The 22,686-nt window shown below is 40.2% G+C and overlaps 2 protein-coding genes across 2 annotated transcripts in view; both read right to left on the bottom strand.

Moving 5' to 3' along the window:
* Positions 1–11,182, bottom strand: part of LOC149300503 (meiotic recombination protein REC8 homolog) — a 22,328-nt gene extending 11,146 nt beyond the window's left edge. The window contains exons 1-8 of the mRNA XM_089485011.1: positions 11,127–11,182; positions 10,378–10,446; positions 9,618–9,760; positions 7,333–7,408; positions 7,122–7,239; positions 6,277–6,361; positions 3,481–3,554; positions 1,459–1,542 (exon numbers count right to left, since the gene is read on the bottom strand). Coding sequence (XP_089341137.1) covers positions 1,459–1,542; positions 3,481–3,554; positions 6,277–6,361; positions 7,122–7,239; positions 7,333–7,408; positions 9,618–9,760; positions 10,378–10,446; positions 11,127–11,182 — 705 coding nt within the window. The remainder of the gene's footprint in view (positions 1–1,458; positions 1,543–3,480; positions 3,555–6,276; positions 6,362–7,121; positions 7,240–7,332; positions 7,409–9,617; positions 9,761–10,377; positions 10,447–11,126) is intronic.
* A 3,137-nt stretch (positions 11,183–14,319) lies between these two features.
* On the bottom strand, positions 14,320–21,952 carry LOC149300502 (interferon regulatory factor 9-like). The gene is made up of 8 exons (XM_089485010.1): positions 21,773–21,952; positions 21,099–21,279; positions 18,871–18,989; positions 18,663–18,777; positions 17,170–17,529; positions 16,391–16,506; positions 15,177–15,203; positions 14,320–14,469 (listed from the first exon to the last, which is right to left on the bottom strand). The coding sequence occupies exons 1-8, from the start codon at positions 21,950–21,952 to the stop codon at positions 14,320–14,322; spliced, it is 1,248 nt and encodes a 415-aa protein (XP_089341136.1).
* Between the last annotated feature and the right edge of the window lie 734 nt (positions 21,953–22,686).

The following is a 22,686-nucleotide window of genomic DNA, read 5'->3' as shown; positions in this document are numbered from 1 at the left end:
AAACAGCAATGCAGCATCCTCATATAATTGTCATGGGAACGTTTAAATAAACAAATGGCAATATATCACTGGGTGTAACAGTAGATGCCCAGTGCAATGATAACACGAAGAACCAATTTATCTAAGGCTAGTACGATTAGGGAAGCCTGAATTTGGGATGATGTTCTCAAATACTGAAATCCTAAAAGCCGTCCAGGAGGTAAGAACTTTATATTCTCACCACTTTATATTCTCAACCTTCTCGCTATTTAAGAGCTGCTTGTGGCTTTCACTGATCCCCAGCCTCTTGCGTTCAGCACGGGGACTAGATCCTGTGTGATCATGAACTGGGCAGAAGGCAAGACGATACCTCCATCCATCCCACGTACCCTGCGCTGACCAATGCCACGAGACGACATGTCACGCTGACATTTCTAAGAGGGTTGTAATATGTTACAGACATATCTAGGAGCTATCCCCCAATGCCACTGGATTTAAGACATATAGATTTTTTTAGCAGCCTTATTTATATATGCTCACATCCCTAGTTAAAAGGAACACATCACGTGTAAGAAACACTGAAAGAGAAACTAATCACAGTGTGTTATTATGAAAATCCTTACAGACCAAAAGGGAAATAAATTAGGATGGTGTGACGCGTTTCCCCCTATAGAGTTCATATGGAGTTATAGACAGTGGTCCTAATGCTAGCGTGATTTGTGTAAGTGAGGTCCTCTTTTGGTTACCCCTCGCCAATGTTAGGTAAACTCAGGAACCCTCTTTGACAACATAATTATGTGCCATATATCAGTATACTTCAAAAATAGAGGATTTTTTGGTAAAAAAAATGATTGTTTAATTTGCATCCATTCACCCCCCTCCCATTAGAATTGCCCAAATACAGGAGGTTCTCAGTATTTTACCATCAGCTTCAAAAGGCTTCTTCTCCTGTTCTCTCTCTTCAAGGATTCTTCTAAGACGTGCAATCTCCCTTTCTGCCTCTGCTAGCCGCTCGCGATCCCGCTGTGCCTCTTGCATACGCTCTCTCTCTCTTTCACTCTCTCTGAGCTGTTCTCTTAATCTCTCAGCCTCCCGTTCCTGTTTTCTTTTCTTCAGTAAATTTTTTAAACGCTCTATTTCTTTTATTTTTTCTTTCACCACCTCACCCTCTGCTCCAGCTTCCTTGAGGCGCTTTATTTCTTCTAAAGCTTTTCTCAGGCGTTCTTTGTCTCTTGCCATCATTTTTTGGTAGTCGCTTTCCGTTTTGCGCTGTATCTCTCTCATTCTTTCTCTCTCTGCTTCCCAGAGAATCTCTCTTTCTCTCATAATTGACTCGAGGAGACGCTCTCTTTCTCGCTCTGCTTCTTCCAGCTGAACATCTATTTTAACTGGTTCTTTGGGTTTCTCCCCTCTTTCCTTTGGCTTCTCTTTTGGCTCCTTATCTGGTTTGATTGTCTCTCTCAATCGTGGCTCGGGTACGATATCCTCTTGTGGGAATGGAGGGAGATCAGACATAAAAAACTCCAAATCATGGGCACTCACTTCTGGGATATCAGGGACAACCTGCAAGATACCACATTGCATGCAAACTTAGACAGGATGAACAGGAAAGTAGAATGAAACTAGATACAGAACATAAAGAACAGTCAAGAGCCAAAGCACATTTTATGACCAAAAGTATGCGTACACCTGACCATCACATCTATATGAGCCCGGCTTGCAATTTGTGTTCAAATTCATCCCCAAGGTTTTTTAATGGGGTTACAGGCAGTTCTCTCTGCAGGGCACTCAAGTTCCTCTACACCAAGCTCGGCAAACCACGTCTTTATGGACATTACTTGGTGCACAGGGGCACAGTGATGCTTGAACAGGTAAGGACCTTTTGCAAACTGGTGCCACAACGTTGGACGCATACAGTTGAGTAAAATGTGATGGTATGCTGTAGCATTAACATTACCCTTAACTGGAACTAAGTTAAGTTAAACAGCCCCAGTTCAGGCACTATGCATTCCGGCAGGTAGTGTTCTAATGGCATACTGAAGTGTGAGAACACGTTTCCTCTGCTCCGGAGTCCAATGGCGATGAGCTTTACACCGCTCCAGCAGATGCTTGGTATTGCACATGGTGATCTTCGGCTTATGTGCAGCTCAGCCATAGAGACTCATTTCATGAAGCTCCTCATGCGCAGGGCTTGTGCTGATGCTTGCGGAGGCAGTTTGGGACTCTAGTGACGGATGTTACGGAGGACAGATGATTTTAAGCGCCTAATGCTTTAGCACAGAGTATTTGTTCCTCTACACCTGTTAACAATGGATATGGCTGGAACACCTAACGTGAGTAATTGGTAGGAGTCTCCACATACCTTTGGTTGTATAGTGTATCTATATATAAATGATAAATTATATAATTTCTAAATATTGAAAGTTTGCAATGTGACATTCTGGCCTGGGAAGGGAAAGTGTTATTGCCTAAATATGCATTATAGGCACAATACAACTGGAATAGTTATCTTGGAGCGACCATGGTAGTGGAAGTTTGACTCCAAGAAAGAACTGTCTAGATGGGGAGTGCAATATTACAACATGAACCTCCAGAAAAGATGCACTTGTATCCTCAATAGCTTTTCTGTGTCTCCAGAGGGTAACTATCCACACAATTAGTGACATGGACTAGTTCAAGGCAGGACCAGTACCTTTCAGTAATGGTACTTTCTTACTAGGTTTCAGTAAAAGTCCCAACACAAACGAAATCCAAGAAAAGATTCTTGGCATAAGGTAACACACACACTTAACTATATATAAGACTTGTCGTTTTATACGCATTTCTATTACATTTCAGTCACTTGTGCAAGTTGTGTAACCTATTCCTGTGTCCCGTGCAGTCTAAAACAATGTTATGCTCATGGTCGAGTGTTATATTCAGAAACTGGTGCCGAATAAATCTCTTATTTTTTGTTCTTGTTTAGAGAATGACTGCAGAAAGTCTTTGGAAAGGCTCTGCTGTTTGTTGGGAATCACTCAGTACAAGAAGAAATCTAGAATCCACAAACTAAAATCATAAACATTCTATTGTATCTTTAAGGCAAATGTCCTAAAAGACATGTAGTCTACCCGAGGGAACGTGTGTTCACAGCTTTTACCAGTCTCTTTGTTTGACCTGCTTAACCATTAACAGGCATATTATATTCTTTCATGCAATGACCATGAAACCTGGCCTCTCTTATCTCACTATGTAAGATTATTTTTAGTTGTACCTGAGACAGGGGAAAGTAAACTCATTGTATGGGCAAATGGCCCTCTCTTATCTCACTATGTAAAATTATTTTTAGTTTTACCTGAGACAGGGGAAAGTAAACTCGTTGTATGGGCAAGTGGAATGTGTCTACATGATAATTGTCTAACATGTTGATCTTCAAGTGTTGCTTTTGCAGTGTAGTCAGTGGCGGGACTAAGCTCCTTCCTAGTTGACACAAGAGGTTCCGACCACAACTGCAGCCCTCACCTCCATTTCTGGCATGGCCACCAGTTCCACTTCTCGCAGAGTTATACTTTCTGGTGACGTCACATGGTCAACATCTAGTAAGAAGGAACAAGGACATTAAGCAAAACGTATGAAGATATTGCTTCCATGTGTTTGTGGGGAGGCACTTGTTAAAGAGAGAACAGGAATAGTAAGGCCATCACAAGCCGCTGATTGTCTTCTATAAGAAGTCAATCAGTGGCAGGACAGCACTATTTTTGAGAAGGCTTTCTGTGCATGGGAGGTCTTGTTATACCCTGCCCCCTGCAGAGCCAGTACTAGGGCTGTCTGGTGGTAAGGTAGAACATGTGGGAAGGGGATGTGTTCGGACTCACAGCTCTCATATGAATAAGTGTATATGATGGCTGGAGTGTCACATTAATATCAATTTTCTGATGATGAAAAACATGTGGCATGAAAAAAAGCATCAAAATAAGGGGACTGAGATGAGAGAATTCAGAAATAAGAAGAAAGCATACATTCTTACCAGATAATTCCTTTTCCTAGTGTTTGGTTATGCATCACAATGGTAGAGAGAGTGTCTCCACCTTCCAGGGTAGTCCACTTCCCTTAATATATTTGTGTAATCAATATGACATACCAGAAACTAAAGGAAAAATAACGCCATTAGCGGGAAATAAAAGGGGCTGTCTAAGGACGCACCAAGGGAAGGCATTCCATGGTAAGTATTTGTGGTGTTTAAGCATCTTAGGCAGCATTACACCCGATATACTATTAATATGGGAGGACTACGGAATGACAAGCTACAAGACTTTCCATCCAAAAGTTGCACCACGTAATGTAAGTAGTTTATAATTATTAGTGAAGGTTATGAGCAGGTGACAAGGTTGCAGCCTTACAAATCTGATCAGGTGAAGGACAAGTCGTGCTCCCCCCCCCTTGAGTTGTAGTAACAACCAGTGGATCTTTGCAAGCTGTCACGTAAACCTTCAGAATTCAGCCGGAACTTGTGGAGGTTGAAACCTTAAGGCCTTTCCATGGACCTGAATACATGAGCAATATGTTCACAGACTTCCTACAAACCAAGGAAAGATTCACGTAGATCTCAAGACACAGTTTTCCATCCAGAAAATGCAAGTGTTTTTTGGTTTTTTTTTTGCTTTAAGGCGAAGGGAATAGTGTAGGAGGTAAAAATCTCCAGTGACACATGATATACTGAAAACACTTAGGTCAAATCTTGGGAGGTAAGGTGAGTACAATTATAGAAAGAAAGAAATATTTTTTGCGTTAAAAGCTTATCAAATCTTATCAAATCTTCTAGCTAGGAGGAAAACAGTTGTGATCCTAGGGAAATTCATTGAACATTTTTGGAAAGATCTGAAAGGTGGTGAACTGATTCAATCCTGAACTCCCAAGAGGGTACTGTAAGCATTTCTCAAATTCTAGAGATGGCTTTGACAAATCTGCACACCCAATGGGTGTTGGTTAAAGACCTACATCAAGTCAAACTTCCAAAACAAATGAGTGCTCCTTGTCTAATAGTAATGTTGGGCTCAGAGATTCTGGGTGTGGATGGTAAAAAGAGAAGAAATCCTTTAGAAGTAGAGAAAAAGCATGGGAGATGAACAGCCTCATTAGATCAGGGAACTGGATTCTTTGAGACCACGCAGAGGCAGTGAGAATCAATGAAGCCTTCTCTGACTTGATCTTGTGAGGAAAACATAAAGACATAAGCCAGATGGCTGAGCATATAAAATTTCCATTTTGCTTATCAGGTAGACGATAAAAAATCTCAGTAGCTCAGTATTTGCTATAGTGGGGCATAAGATCTATAACTGAAGTTTTTCTGCAAAGAAAAAATATCAGATGCAGGGCCCATTCGGTTAGCAAAATTACAAGGTGAATTGTGAAATCCAGCATACAATTTAGAGACCATCTCAGGTAAACAGCCAACAATTAGGGTTTGGAAAACAAATTGTAAATGACTTGTATAAGGAAACATGCAAAAACAATTCCCTACGCGGCTAGTGCCACTAAGGTAAAATCGCCTACAATTTGCTTCATTGATCTGAGGTAGAAGAGACACCTAGGACTAGGGTTTCCCAAGGACGGCCTATTTTTCCAATCTTATGGATGGAAAGGCTGTCTCCTGTAGGAGCAGGGGGGATGTTCTGGTAGCTTTAGCCGTTGCAGCATCAGCTTTTGGGGGTTCCTAAGTTACAGAGTGGGTATTCATCAAAAGTAAGAAATTACTAGTCCCTTTTGAAAATGTTTAAACATGACATCTCTCGTGATGTCCTTCCTATTCCAATAACACAATGAAGAAGGCCTCTTGAACAAGTCTTGGTTCCAATTATGCAAGTAAAAGAGAATATCAGACCTTTTCTCTTCTGCTTTATATCAAGGGCCACTTTTACTGCAGATGTCAGCTAAAGTGTTAAATAGGAAATAAATAGTTCTCTTTCCATTCTCTTTCCTCACCAGAAGGTCTGGCTTCTAGAGAACCTCCTTCCAGATCTGAAGTAGAAGATGGTTCTTTTAGATGGCACTGCAGAGTTATTCAGTTTCCTTTCCAGTGCTCATCTTTCTGTATCTTGCAGCTTGCCAGTCATATTAGCATTTACAGCAGGAGCAAACAGACAGAAATAATCATGCAAATTAGATGGTACAGAAAAAAAGAAGTGAACTTGAAGGAAAGTGTACTAAAAGGGTGAAAATGAGGTAAAAAGGACAGCTTGAGCCACTGAGATGTGATAAAAAAGAAAAAACACTGGTATGATGTCATGCACATATTCTGTCTTGTTTTTGCTTCCTAACCTTCTTTTCTTGCTCTCTTCAATCTTGGCGGGGTTTTCTCCCTTCTGCTGATTTCAGGGCTTGGCATTTCCAAAAGCGAGCGAATCTGTTACAAAAGTGTTAATTGTTATAGAAAGGGTAAAAGGTTTTCATTTGAAACATATTCAGAAGATATAACAAGCAAGCATGAGTGCATATTATACAGGAATACATGAATACATAGTACATAGAAAACACTAAATTAGATCCATGCTTCTTGTGCAGGACAAGAATGACATATCAAAGCCATCAATACAACTAACGCAGAGTGATTCAGTTAGCAACCAGAATGAGCCACACTGTGTGCAAGGAAGACCAGGTGGCCACTTGCAAATGACAGGATACATTCATTTTCCACACAAAAGGAGGAAAAGATATGGATGTGAACTCCTATTATCTGTGTCGTTCAACACTTTCCAAAGCCTGCATGGGAAAATTTGAACGGCATTAAATGAAAATGTTCAATTTACCTGTGGACAAAGTGAACGGAATTGCCTGGCCTTGAGAGAGTCCTGGGGTGTTAATATCTACCCCCACATACAACCCACGTGACTAGGCATTTAAACATGCACGGAATAGGCAAAAAAGCTATTCTGAATCTAAGACGAGACCAAGGATTGATTTAATAGTCTTCACAACAGGGGGGCATAAGCAGACTAGATGGGCCAAATCTGCCGTCAAATTCTATGTCCTACACCATCTATGTTCTACACCGACTAGGGGTGAAATTCCATTAGTTTACATCCGGCAAGCAAGGAGGCAATAAAGACAATTTAGTAAATGTACTGAGTTTCTAGATGCCATTTAGTAAGAAAGTCCTGTTTTACCTGAGGGATCATCAGTGGATCAGGGAGTTCAGGGGGAATCCCCATCATTCCAAAGAATGGATCAGGGGCATTTTCCAACATCTCCATGACTCTGAGAGGATCAGGAAGTAGAACCTGTCTGAAAGACAGAGACACGCGTATACGTGAACATACGCCTCATTACAAGCTGCATATAGGATTTACAGTTCTCAGGGTATAGCCTTAAACTCACTGATCAGGCTGCAATAAATCGATCTTCAATTGCTTCTCTGCTCTATGCAAGCGTTCCAGAATGCTCTTTATCTCCTCTGAAATAGAGGAAAAACAGTAGTGTAGGAGAATTATGCACATAAGATGACATGTAAGCAAGATCCAGGAGGTGGGAAGAGGAAAGGATAGGTATAGACCAAGTATACAGCTCTCAAAAACATTATTTGAATACTACTCTTTTGTTGTCTGCCATGACCACATTTTGGCCTTCCTACTTTCTAAATATTTTACATTTGCCTCATGCTTTATCTACTAGGGAAAGTTCTGACCATCGTACAGAGATCTGCTGGATCTCAGAAAATGAAACACCATCTGCTTTTCTTCGGCGTTAAAGTATACGCAGTAGATTTTGTTTTGATTCTAAAACAATGTGCAACTTCCTCAGATGCCAGATGTTTTTTTTTTAGAAATCCGTGTCTATTTGTGGCTGTAACTTAAACAAGATATATACAGTAAGCTAATGTCCAAGAAAGCACAGAGTATTGCTGGACAAATGTACTTAGCGCATAGTCTGATATTAAATTCTTCTTCTTAGATCCGAGTGTGTACAATTCCCAAATATCTGTCAGGTGTGTCTTCTTTCCTGTCCTGCAGCAGGTAATCTACAGCTTCTATATACATGAGATTGGAAAGATACATGCCTAAGGTTGAGGAAAGGCACTTGAAGGATTCTCATATGGAAGGATGGAGAGGAATGTATTTCCTTGGTTCTCGTCCCTTTATGTTGTGAAATTTATATGGGAGAACCTCAGAGGGTCTGGGGGCTCTCCAAATGGGCCTAAGTTCCAGCTAGTTTATGGGATTGCTCTCAGATCATACTGCCTGAATGCATTGTCCATTTATGAAGGTCCTTGCTGCGTTTGCTGACAAGATGCAAGCCGCTTTCAAAGTGCATCACTCTTGAGCCTTTCCCCTTCGATGAATCACTGGAATTAGAATATTCTTTTCTAAAAGCACATCATTTATTTCTGAATCCAGCTTCCATATCTCTGTTTCGAGAAAGATCGAGAGAGAGAGACACAGAGAGAGAGAAAGCGAGCGACTACATGTGTTGCATGACTTCCTAGATAACTGCCCCAGATATAAACTGGCACTAAACAAGCATAATGTAGCTAAATACCGTATTTGCTCGATTATAAGATGACCCTGATTATAAGACGACCCCCAAAATCTGAATATTAATTTAGGAAAAAAAGAAAAAGCCTGAATCTAAGATGACCCTATAGGAAAAAAGTTTTTTTACCAGTAAATGTTAATAAACTATTTTTTTAATAAAAGCTATGATTGAGAAAAATATTTTGGTTTTATTTCCTTCTATTTTCCAACCTGCCCCCCCAGTTATGCACATCTGCCCCAGAAATGCCTTATACCCCCTATATGCCACTGTGCCCCATGATATGCCTTTTAACCCTATATGCCACTGTGCCCCATGATATGCCTTTTAACCCTATATGCCACTGTGCCCCATGATATGCCTTTTGACCCCCTATGTGCCACTCTGCCTCCAGAAATACCTTATACCCCTATATGTCACTCTGGCATTAAGGGGGTTAAAAGGCATATTATGGGGCAGAGTGGCATATAGGGAGCTATAAGGCATTTCAGGAGGCAGAGTGGCGTATAGAGAGTTAAAAAGGCATTTCTGGAGGCAGAGTGGCATTACGGGGGGTTAAAAGGCATTTCATAGAACACTCTGCCTCCAGAAATGCCTTATGCCCCCCATTTAACACTCCCCCCCCCAAACTTACCGGTGCTTTTGACTCCCCTGTCATGCAGCCGGGGCAGCGTGTAGATGTACAACTTACGCTGCAGCCGGAAGGAGGTGTGGCTAGCAGCGGGGGTTGTCTGCGTCCATTGCGCAGACCTTCCCCGGCTGTCAGAGATCAGAGTTCCCCGCACCAGTGCGGGACCGGCACCGGCGCGGGGAATTCTCTCTAAGATCACTAAGATCCAGGTCCCCTGATGCTGCGGGGGATCTGGATCTTAGTCGTCTCATAGTCAGACCTATTTGAGGTCTGATTATAAGACGACCCCAATTATAAGACGAGGGGTATTTTTCAGAGCATTTGCTCTGAAAAAAACCTCGTCTAATAATCGAGCAAATATGGTAAAATAAAAATTCACTTTTTTACCTTGCCACGTTTGATTCAAATGTACTTCTGATGGCAACTAGTATATGTTACCATTTGTGGTGGAGGTAATGCTCATGAGTTAATCAAAGTGATATTTGAATGTATTGATGGGTACCTATAAGCAGGTCACATTGGCGGTGGTAAACACAAACCACTCCATAGCTCAGCTGTGCAGACAGGTACAGTGAGAGTCGAGGAACGTCAGAACCTATGTATGGAGCTGGGACTTGCTGGAGAATGTACTCCTTGATCTTCTGGCTGGGAGTGAGAGACAAAAGAAGGGGTTAAACAGGAGTGTGAATCTGATGAAAGTAACTTGCTACAGACAACAATGCAGTTAGAAAACATCCAAAAAAGATAATAGACTTATGTGCTTTAACAGCACCGTTCGCAACTACTGATACAAGTGTATCAGTTTCCAAACAAAGAATAGGGGATCGCTCAGGAACCCATCAAGATTAGGACGTTTCAGAACACTTTACAAGACACTCCGGTGTCCCCAGCACCACCCTAAAGAAACCTACGCATTTAAAAGAGAGACAAACGATAGGGAGCTGCAGAGCGTCCCATCCCCTTCTTGGTCCAAGCTGTGACTGGCTATTTTGCCCCTTTTAGAGCCAGCGCTTTAAGAGCTACGGAAGCTAGCTCAATAGCCTGAAATAAAACATTTGTCTATTTATGGGCAACAAATAGACACAAATTATTGAGAGAACCAGGAGGGACTGAACACCATACACACAAAGGATTCCGTGCAGAGAGACAGAGCACTAGGAAGGCAAAGCATAGACAAAGCAAGCGCAACAATAAACATCTCTCGTATGATACACACATGTAACTAAGTATGTGACAATAGACATCGGAAATAGCTGACTTACCACGTGTTGATCACATTCACTTTCATGTATTCTCGTTTTAAAATCTTAGCACCACGTGTTGCAGCCAACCTGAGGTATACATAAAAATAAAGACATATTGATCGGCAGAAACGAACCCACTGGCCCATCTAGTTTGCCTTCATCTCATCTTTAGGATAGCGTTATGTCCATCCCAAGCTCTGCTGGGTCCATTTGCAGTGTTTGTCTGTACTACTTCCACCGGAAGGCTATTCCACGTATATACCACCCTTTCTGTAAATTATTAGTACAAGTTTCTGCCTGGCCTTACAGCAGAAATTGGTCCGTCTGGGGCTGTTATCTTCGACATTTTACTTTGACGTATACTTTTTCTTACATGATGTAACCATTACACATTGTTCCTATTTTATTTTTTCTATAAGTTTGCTTCATTCATCATTACAATAAAACAAATGTTACGGACACATTATAAAGGAGCAACTACCAAATACTTGGCAAAGCCGGTGTTGGTCAACTAAGTTTGTTAGGGAAGAGAATTGATTTGCAATATGATCCGCTTATAACATACCTTAGCTTTGCCATATACATTCTACAACAAGGGGTCTGCCAGTAGGTATAGCCGGTATATGCCTGCAAGTAATTCTACAAATACTAAATTGAGATACATTCTAGGACAATGTGATATCATCTTACATTACAATATTGACATGACTTGTTATGTCGTGGAAGGGATAGAGAGGAGAGATTGTAATCGTGTAACTTTTACATACCATATGGTGGAGAAGCAGCCGGTGTGGCGCTGCAGCACATTGGGGTAATAAAACATGGTGGCAGAGAGTTATGTATCCTGGTATCGTTCCTCCAGCGATTCCCTCGGCTTATCTTTGTAACCCAGATGTATCAAATGTTGGCATCTATCCCTAGCCCTCAGTATGTATGCGTGTTCTTGCTTATGTCTAGCGTGTAAACACGTATGTGAGCCTATACACTAAACACGCTGCACCCCAATGTAATGCAGGTCTAAAGGAGGTCCTATATACAGTTCCCTCGCGTATGTATAGAATGAAGTCAATAACTCACCTACAGCAATGTAAAACAAAGACCCAGCAAATTGAACATTAATAGAATTAAACTAATAGAACATCTAATAAATAGAGTTAAAAGCCACTGAAAGACAGATGTGCGGTATGTTGCCTCCAGTCGATTAATAAATTAGTGACCTGTGTATACCGAATAATATATATTTATAAAACAATAAAAATGGACCTAATAAAAAAATCCCCCACAGAAACCAATGTGTGGGAAACCTCACATCCAATAACCCAATCAAGTTATTAAATAGTCACAGCGCTGGACAGAACTGTATAGAAGTTAACTTAAAATGATTTGTCAAATAAATAGATAAAATACCTCAGGGGTAGTAAAACTGATGTAAAAGTGTATGTAGGGCAAGTTAAAACTAGCAACACAATATATAGACAAAAATAACTAGCGGTAAACTATGGAGTCGGTGACGGTTTACTGTAAGTAACCTATATAACTAGAAGTAATATAATAAGTTAAGTATAGATCATGCATGCAAGGTCATATGATGTGAACACATGGAGCTCTATAGGTATCATGTGAATGTATACAGTCCTTGTATGTATAGTGTACAAAAGTAAGTAGCCCTTGCTTTATCAATGAATCAGTGACTTTAATGTACACAGCCTCCGCTGCAGCTGTATGGTATATATGACTGTATGGTATTATATTATATGGCTGTATGGTGTGTATATATATATCTATATATGTATGTGCAGAGCCCTCGCTGTCCTCAGGCGTTGCCTCGAGGCGATCCGTTCACAGACTGTAGCGTAGGGTGACATTTGTGTATAAAGATATATATATATAACTGCATCGAAACAACCATTGGCGATAAACCACGCCCCTAGAACTTCCACCAACCACAAAGCGAGAAAACCCAGCAGCTTTTCACACAACGCTCCCAGGCAGAGCTCTAAGCAACTGATGTTAATGTAAGTGTCGCCACTAAATAGCGAAACAACTGGGTTATCTAGGATTTACCCCACCAAAACAATAACCGCTTTGCGTTAATGCAATCGTGTTATTGTCCTCTTATGTTTAGATCTCTGCCGTGGCATGCGTGACAAGTGAGTCACTGGTAGCCAATCAGTGACCAGTTGCTTAGGTCTCCTAAAACTTCCAACTCTTTTCCCGCGTGTTTTGCTGTAAATAGTTTCACATTCTGTGGCTCACCTGCCTTTAATATTACAGCCTAGATGTCAGTTTTAATAACCTTTTATTACCGTTCCCAAAAAAATTATTGAGAAATATAATGAATATAAAGCTGAAATTAGGCACAGTATGTCCAAAGGTGTTTTGTCATTAGGTTTAAATCTAATTTACTCTAGAAAACTAAGAGTAAAGGTCAGACATAGGCATAATGTGCAGGGAATGTTGAAATATTAATAAAATGTCTCCAGCAGCCAGTTTCCAAAAAATACAATTATATCACAAAAATATAGTGTTGATACAAGTAAATAGTGCATTTGATATTTATTTGTATACCTCAACTGTTCCCAAGTGTGCTGATGGTATCTGAATAACCCATTCTTTATCACTAGTATATAAGTTAAATAAGGTGGAGACGTGGAACATAAGGTGGCCAAAGTGTGTGGCGTTTTTCACCGCACTGGGAGATTAAAAGGTAATTGGCAACAGCTGTGCCCACATTCCCTCTCTGGGTACTTTGTTGGTCAGCGGCATGGATCTGGATGTTCTGGTACAGGTATATATAGTCTGCTGCCACGTGACCATACCTGTGAACCCTCGGGGTTTTCGCCCCAGTCTCATGGTGAAAAGGCAGATTCTCAGGGTCACACAGTCTGGAGCTGATTCCTTCCTATTCTACAATGCTGTCATCATCTATTAAAACTTCCAATTGGTGCTTTTGCTTCCAGTATGTTATGGTTGATACCCCTGCTTGAATGCAGGTGACTCAATTAAATATATATTTAAATACGAAGAAAGTTTCCATGAAGACCAGTATTAGAGCTATTTGGTAAACAGATCTGGTGAGCCACTACACAACATCTTCACAATGAGCTAAAGGGTTTCCTTAGGATCAGCTTATTTCGAAAGTTTATTTAGAGTGTTCCCAGGTATGCACATGACCTAAGAACATACCTGTGAACTCTCTGGCTCCGGCTTGCGGAATGCGGGTAGGAGGTTTATAGCAGCGACAACACAATTAGGTAAAAGATTATTAAAACATTTATTTCATGTTTGAAATACAAGATTTACATAAATAAAACAGGGAAGTCAGTGTGCCTTATGTTACATTTGAACCTATGTTCCAGACAAAAGTTATAAAACGCATTTATATGGTTTTTCATAATATTCATAATAATGCTAGAAGACGTAGGCATTCAACATTACAGCCATTAAGGCTAATATTATGTGGCTAGTCTGATTGGGACCATTTGTTAGGACCCTATTGCAAAATGTACGGTATTTGAAGGACGAGAGTATCTATCTACAATATGTATGGATGAATATCACATAATTAGTGCACAATTCCTAGTATTAGGACCAAATAATAGACATAATGTATTTATTACTCATAGTAAACAGTACTATGAATTTAATGCTATGGACCAGTGAAGTTTCTTTGTAAGGATAAAAAAATAATCCCATAACCTCAAAGTAAACCACTGATAAAGATCTGTTAGCGAGAAAACTCTTTAGTTAAACACTGTGATGACAGCCATACTGCTTATATCTGCTCTGTTTTCTTTGTACATGGAGAGAACATGCAATATAACCTTTACACATAAAAGGTGACTGCTGTGCCGTATAACACCCATCGTTGAAGACTTCTTAATAACTCGACTTGTTCACTCAAAGCTCAATGAAATAATATGAATCATGAAACGATTTCCCCCACACTTCATGCCGCCTTCAAGAAAGTTCTTGGCTCAGCCTCGTGCTGCCATACATTCTATGATTAGAGACACCAAGTCTTTCGGGTTCATTGTGGAACATGCTATAATACGTAAGAAGCATATCATCCAAGCAGAGGTCTACCTTTTCATACTGGACCTCAATAACCTGAAAACAGTTGGGACAAGACATTGAAAATGGTCCACCAACACTGGATGTACATTTTCTAGCACTGTATAGAACTCTTGTGGCATATGTGTGTGGTCCCTATTCCTTTTAATGCTTAGAAAATGAATATTCTTGAAGGATGGGGGGAGGTGTGAAAGGGTTATTAGAGGGCTTCCCAGTCCACTTATTTAAACCTACTAAATCACAGCAGAAGGTAGCAATTGTGAAGCTTCAGATATAATTGGACGCTTCCAAGTTGGGTAATAACCAATATAAACATATTTAAAAAAAAGCTGTGTGCTATGGAGCTATCTGTGCTTGGTATAACTAATGGAACTAAAAACATTATTTGATATTTAATTTCCCAATCAGCAGCAATCTTCACATAGTATACATCCTTACAACTGGGGGCTTTAGTGGTATTTTCCAACATATATTAGTAGTTGACAACAGTCTTATAAACTGGCTTTTTCACACAAAGGTCCCAATCTCCAGTAAGTTTCCTCACCAACATATCTATCTTCATGAATATGTGACCATGCCTTTGAGAGGAAAAAAAGGATCCGATGTTAAAGTTCTGCATAGAGATGATCTTGCATTTCTTGCAATTCCTCAGAAGCTAGGGGAATCAGGTAGGTAGCTGGGAGACTCTGTACGAGTGAATTTGAACTCTGAGAAATTTGGAAACTTTCAATGGCTTCACCTACCATCTCTTTAGCCATGACTTGTTCAATCTGCGGGAGCACAAAATGGGGAGGATGAGAAGCAAGCTTTAGGATTGACACATATTCGTTATGGACAACTGTAGCTCAATAAAACTCATTTGCATTTTGGTGTCCAGATTTGGACCGTGTGCCTTGACAAGAAACAATACTGTAGGCATGCAGTCGTTATTAGAACCTATTGGTAATATTAGGAGGGTGAGATAATATTTTAAGGTCTCACAAAAAAGGTGAGATAATATTTTACATTTCATTCTACAACCCCTGCACACATGTTCACAATTTGTGGACAGAGGACACAGAAACACTCTGCAAAATATGGCTAGGCTGGCTGGTAGATGGGAGAGGAGAGAATCCATAAATGAACAGTCTTGTCAAAAGACAAGAAATGACTTCACTATGACTGTAAAAGCGCCATTCGTTTATGGGATAGATGTGTGGCCAAGTAGACCCAGTAGGCCAACTGTGTATTTTTTCAGCTTTTTTCTGGAAAATACTTTTTGGTAGACTAGCTCCTGCAGAAAGTCTTGTGTGTTTTAGTGCACACATGATGTGCCTCAGGTTAATTCTTAAGGGCAAAAACTCAGATTATGTAATTGAGAGGCTGCTGATCAATAAGTGTCAGATCATCAACTTCTCTAAAAGCGTGAAAAAAATTGATCTGATCAACAGGTGTGAGAAAATGTCGTTCCATGTACAAAATTGATCTATTGTTAGTTCAACTTGTTAGCATGCAGGAAAATTGTCTGATCCCAGCTAACATTGTGACATCAGGAGTGCTCCACACCTCCTCTCTAATAAATTAATTAAAACAACAAAAAAAACCATATATTTACCAGTATTAAAATGTAAATTAACATATTAAACTTTAAATTAAAAAAAGTGCTAGAATCAGCCAGAATAATTATGCAGGTCATGGGAGTGCGCCCAAGGTATAGTCCCTTGTAGAAATCTGTATTTTCTCCCTAGATTTCATTCCATGTTAAAGTGTAAGTAATTTTTAAGGATGTCAACTAAATCTAACTATAGCAAAAATTACAATAATTGGCATGACCTCCAGGGTTCATCATGTATAAAATTACTCTGGCACTCAAAGGTTCACATGTTTATAGCATGCTATTCTAACATACACACATACCTAGGTATAGTGTACATACAACATAAAAAGCATTGCCAGTATACACTCTCTGGTGAATTACCTGAGCTGTGATAAGTTTGTTGGCTGAAGGGTCAGAGTCTGAAATTTCTTCCCCAAAACATAGAGTGACTTGATAACCAGGAGGTATACCTCCCTGCATGCGATATAATTCGAGTTCTGGAAGATAATATGACAGAGGAACATCACCCTCTTTCCATCACCAACTTTTGCCTGTGATCTTGCTACAATCAAACCTCCTCACCCACAGAGTTCCTCACCTTCTGTCTCAGACCCCCTTAACCTCCCAATAGACTGTAAACTCACAAGAGCAGGACCCTCTACTACTCCTAGTGTATTACTCTTAGTGAAGGATTTTGGAAATCCATGTTACCAGTTTTGGTAATCCCATCCTTCTGCTTATACTGTACAAAGACATTTGTGCCCTTTAATGTTCTGTATTGCGACATGTTCCTCATGTCTAATCACTCATTGTTTTTCTGGTCTGTTTTTCATGTCAAATAAACCTTTACTTGCTCGAATCCAGTGCATGGTACTTAATTCATCTATCCACTTTCATCACTCAAGTAATCTGCCTGCCTCAATCAATTGGTTCATATGCTTCTCATGTTTAGCATATCACTGCTCTACTTTTATATAGTTTACCTACCTACCTGCCTACTTTGTTCAAATGTCTACTTTTTCTTATATAGTTAGTGTGTGTGCCTAGCCTCACCCATTTCATCTGCCTGCTTTCCATTACTTAATTCCTCTCCTCCCTTCCTTCACCCAATTGACTTGCCTGCCTTCCTTCTGATCACTTATCTACTCTTTTAGGTTTACCTCTCAGGAAGTTTTGGGTGTCAAAGAGTTTTACATGTGCATCTCTTTCCAGCTTGTTTGGCTCTCCTCTTTGACCTGCACAAGGCCCCATCCAGAATATTCGCCCTGAGCACGATCTTTGGCGCTGAGCAAAAATCCCATGCACATTACTGGCCAGCATAACTCCAGCTTGAAGGAACTTTAACAGCTTATTCGTTTGATCACGTGTCTCCATGTCAAGCTTCTCATCTGGGGCAGGCAGGAGAACGTGTTCCATATGACCACCTACTGGAGGATTCCCAGCTGATAATTTACACTCTCCTTTTTGGATCAGGCACCTTGATACCGTAACGCCACTGTACAGCACTGTTACTTCCATGTCTAAAGCAAAAAACAGAAAGTGTGTGCATCAAATAACAGCATTCCTGGAAGAGGTGTATGAATGCATGTGCCTCTAAAAGCAGAGAGTTGTTGGATGCAATTATTCCTACAAACATGCATTATGTTCAGACACACATATTGTTAAATCACTTTAAGTATTTAAGGAAATAAGTGCGAAGAGTTTTATTCCACTTTTGGCGCGTGGTTTTTTTTTGCATTCATGTTAGAAATTCACACCAGAACGAATTGATTTTTAAAGATAGGAGGAAAGATTATGTTAAATGAATAAACATGAATGCAGCTGGCTGTAGTGGGCCAAAGGGTAGACCACTTCCTCAAATGTCCTATTACTTTACCACACTCTGGTATTTTTCATCAGCTGTTATTCTCACAGTATTATCTTAAACGGCTGAACATTGTACTTTGTTCTGAAAATAAGGTTATTTAAATAAAGTTCTAAATAATGATCTAAATCGCTATTCTGTAATTTTTTTAACTTAGACCCATATAAAGCTGTGACACATCTGGGACATATTGTATTGATAGAAGATTTAAAGATTTAGGGGATATGTTGTAATGGTGAGTACTCCTATTTGTTTTTTTCACCTGAAGTTATGTGGGATGTATTTTCTCTTGCTATGGAGTTACAATCCTCACTTTACCTTTAGGTCTATATAAACTAAAAGAAAAATGAAAATATATAGGTGGGGGATTTTCTAGCTCAACAGCCCCTAAGTCACTTCCTCTGGTCTTAAAGTGAGCACTGCTGCTCTAGTTAGATTGAAGAGATAAATAATTCTATACAAACCCTAACATCTAAAATTAGTTTTAGTGACATACGTAATCATCCTGCTTTTGTAAGAAAAAAAATATTTTACCTGAGAAATTCTTGCTCAGTCTATATATAACATTTAGCAGCTTATGAAATTAGCGTCTGTTATTTTAAGGTGACATACTGCTATCGGAAAGGATGGTGGTAGAGCATTCCTCCAAATAGTTCTTGGTGCAGAGCAGTAGCTTGATACCTAGATGTACTTGCTTTCATTTTCCTTCAACAGACTTACACTACGAATGTATACACACACACACACACACTAATACATTTCTCAGTCTCTCTGGGATACGTCACTTACATTCAGGGTTGTAATGGGTGTTAAGCATCTCTGTGCTGTTCGTGTCACTTCCAACCCCAGAATCTTCTGTGGAAATAGTACTGGATATATTTGTATCCACAAACGGAACTATTTCCTGAAAGAATCAGATAAGGAAATAAAGCAATATATAGAAAGATTGGGTTATATATTATATATTTTGATACATAATAATAATATGTTATTTTACCAGAGTGAAAATCTGTGGTTCCTCGTCTGTTCTGGTTGTCTCTGTTTCATCAGATGAACTGTCTCTGTGATCTACGTTGCGCTTCCTTTTTCGTGCTTGTTTTCCAGAGTTTGGGATTACTAGGGGAAAACACCATATCATCAAATACTTTTTCACAATAACACGCCTCTAAATAATGATATGTGTCCAATGAATAAACACAAATGTTCTGAAATTAACAAAAATCACTGTAAGAAAAAACAGTTTAGATATCAAACTGTAATAGTTCACCTAAAATGGCTGCACAGGTGTTTTGGCCACAGTATTAAAGTATGTACACTGACTACTATGTCTTTTTCTCTTAGTCTTATTCATTATGACTGCTACCAGCACACACTGCTTCCACACTCCTCTGCTTGTGAGGGTGCAACTGGTGTAAAAGAAACAAATAACACATACATACACTATATGGACAAAAGTATTGGGACCAACAGGGACTTTGATGACATTGCATTTTAAATACATAGACATTAATACGGTATGTAGTTGGTCCCCCTTTGCAACTATAACAGCTTCCACTCTTCTGGGAAGGCTTTCCACGAGATTTTGGAGTGTTTCTGTGGAAATTTTGCCCATTCATCCAGTAAAGCATTTGTGAGGTCAGGCACTGATGTTGGACGAGAAGGCTTTGGTTCGCAATCTCCATTCCAGTTCATCCCAAAGGTGTTCGGTAAGGTTCAGGTGCCGCCAGTCAAGTTCCTCCACACCAAACTCATCCAACCATGTCTTTATGGACCTTGCTTTGTGCACTGGGGCACAGTCATGCTGAAACAGAAAAGGGCCTTCCCCAAGCTGTTCCCATTAAGTTCAAAGCATAGCATGGTTCAAAATGTCTTAGTATTCTGAAGCATTACAATTTCCCTTCACTGGAAGTAAGGGGACAACCCCTCAAAAACAGCCCCATACCATTATCCCTCCTCCACCAACTTTACAGTTGAAACATTGCAGTCAGGCAGGTAATGTTCTCCTGGCATCCGCCAAACCCAGACTCGCCAATCAGACTTCCAAACCGAGAAGTGAGATTTGTCACTCCACAGAACACGTTTCCACTGCTCCAGAGTCCTGTGGCGGCGTGCTTTACACAATTCAATCCCATGCTTGGCATTGTACTTGGTGATGTGAGGCTTGTATTTAACAAAGTTTTTGTGCTGATATTAATGTCAGTGGAAGTTTGGAACACTTCACCTATGGAATCAGCAGAGCGTTGGCGACTTTTACACACCATGTGCCTCAGCACTTGGTGACCCCGCTCTGTGGCGGTACGTGGTCTTCCGCAGGGATGATATTTTACAAACTGACTTATTGCAAAGGTGGCATCCTATTACAGTACCACGCTTCAATTCACTGAGCTCTTTTGGAGGAGCTATTTTTTTGATAAATGTTTTTTAAATGCAGACACCATGGCTAGTTGCTTAATTTTATACACCTGTGGCAATGGGTCAGATTGAAACACCTGAATTCAAAAATTAAGAGGTGTGTCCCAATACTTTTGTCCTTTTGTGACTTTTGTGGTAGTGGATCTCCTTTTCTGCTAAAAGGCATGATAATTCTCAGTTAAAGCGATGACCAATCCAAGATCTCAGGGAGGGAGGTTGGACTGATTATTTTTATTGTGGCTGCTGGGGCTGTATGGCACCAGGCCTCCATGTAGATATTTTTATCTATATATTATGCATTTTTTACTGATATTAAAGATATTTGGAAGTTACTATACCACTGATTTGGCTCCCATATTCCACATAAGTATATCACTGATAAGCCAGCATTACAATGATACAACTACTTTTTATTTGCTTCCTTTGCATGTGTTGGACCGTCACAAGCAGTGGAGACTAATTCTTATGATTTTCAGTCAATTTCTTGTGGGCCTGCTTGTTTAAGCAGACTGACAAAATGCTCTTCTCAACAAATACAAGGTGGAAAACCTTAACCCCATGGGTGCCATTTACACAATACATGCATGGTTACTGCAAGCATTTTCTGTTGCTATGGGCCATACCTGTTGATTTAGATAAATACCAGGCAAGTTCTAGAGATATCTGTGCACACTTTAGCTGATACAACAGAAGGTTTCTAAATTAGGTTAAATGTACACCAGAGTGAAACTTTCAATAACATTTCCCTTCTCTGTACAGATGTACTGGTTATTTTGTGTAAGGGCATACAAATGTAGTCTTGCTGTCACTTACCCTGCTCCGCAGGAGGTACAATCCTGTACACTTTATATGGTTCCGATATGTCCAGCTGAGACCTTTCTGGGACCTCTTCGAATTCTGGACTCTTGTTTAGAGCACAGCGCAACCTTGTCTTCCAAGCTGCAGGGTCTATCTTGTCCTCAGGACGAAGCTTGTTCTTAAATACTGCCCAAGCCTAGGGACATCAGACAATGGTACAAATATTAATAGTATTATACAGTATCCCAACGTCTCCTATGTTATAAAATACTCTAAGAAGTAACAAGTTACTTGCATCTAAACCACCATGTACAGGTATTTGTATGGAGGTACAATATGATATCACAAGACACTAATCTCTCACTAATAAAATGATTCTTATCATCTCTTTATGGTTGGCAGTGCTGCTGTCAACTAAAAATGATTAAGGCATAGGATGTATCTACTTAATTTGTACACAAAACTGAAAAAGTCCCCAAGGGTTTCTTTGGCATGTTTCAAATACTGTCATGACCAACCCTACCTTATACCTATCTGGCTGTCTAGGGTACTGAGCTGACAGTGGGCACCGGGCATGAGGATCCTTCCAACATTAGCAAACAAGTGCATGCAAAAGGAGTGCCATGAGCATAGTTTGTGTAGGACAGTAGAAACCGAAGAACTTAAAGTTACTGGGAGTAGTCTGTCACCTTAAATATGGCAGCATCCTCATCATGCCTGAAATCCTGTTTTCCAGCATGTTTCCAAGGAATACGGAAACAGTTTTTTTTCTCATCATCCCAGACTAGTCCTGGAAACTTGCCACTCTCCACCTGTTCCACAAGCCATGGTTTTAGCTTCCGCGTGGAGCGTGCACGACCACTCGCCATCTGCGAAAACATCTCATGATAAAACTTGAAGCACACACTCATAATAATCCCTATTGCAAATGATTATACAGTGGGCCTCCACTTCAATGTGTTTTCTACCCTTCACCCTGGGGGATCTGCTATTGTGATACTTCCTTCGGAAACAAAACTCTGCACAATGTGAACCAACTCCTCCAAACTTTCAATGTATAAACTGAAAAACTGTTACTTGCAGTCTATTCCATAGTAACTCAGTTCCAAACAGAAAATGCATTTCCTGTAGCAAGACATTTTTCTTTCTGAAGCAGATTGTCTCTATGTTAAATTTCCAATGCAGAAAATAACAATGTAACCCCTATCTTCCACCAGCCTCCTGTACCGGAGGAAAGGGTGCCTAACTGGGCAAAGTATTGAACAGTCATTATTCTCCCCCTTGCAGAGAATTTTTTGTACCCCTACCCTGTACTTGTTGTTTCTTCTCACTTAATGTTGTTGTTTCTGCTTCTTTGTATTATCTCTACCTACCTACGTGTTTCTCTCCTGTACAGTTTCACCCAGTTCTTTGTCCTCAGTTTCAATGTCTGTCTCCAATGCTTTCTCGCTTTGCTGTCTTGTTGCTGCTTCCTCCTTTTCCCAGAAATCATGTGATCAGCAGAGCTCTGCTCACACACACACACCCACTTGAACACAGACTCACACGCAAACACTGTGACCTGCAGACTGACACTTTCACATGCTGAACATCTGCCACAAAC

This window comes from Sceloporus occidentalis, unplaced genomic scaffold (genome assembly GCF_023333645.1).
Source record: "Sceloporus occidentalis isolate IW3139 unplaced genomic scaffold, rSceOcc1.0.p SCAF_24, whole genome shotgun sequence".
Lineage (NCBI taxonomy): Eukaryota > Metazoa > Chordata > Lepidosauria > Squamata > Phrynosomatidae > Sceloporus > Sceloporus occidentalis.
This window is presented reverse-complemented; position numbering and strand designations above follow the sequence as displayed.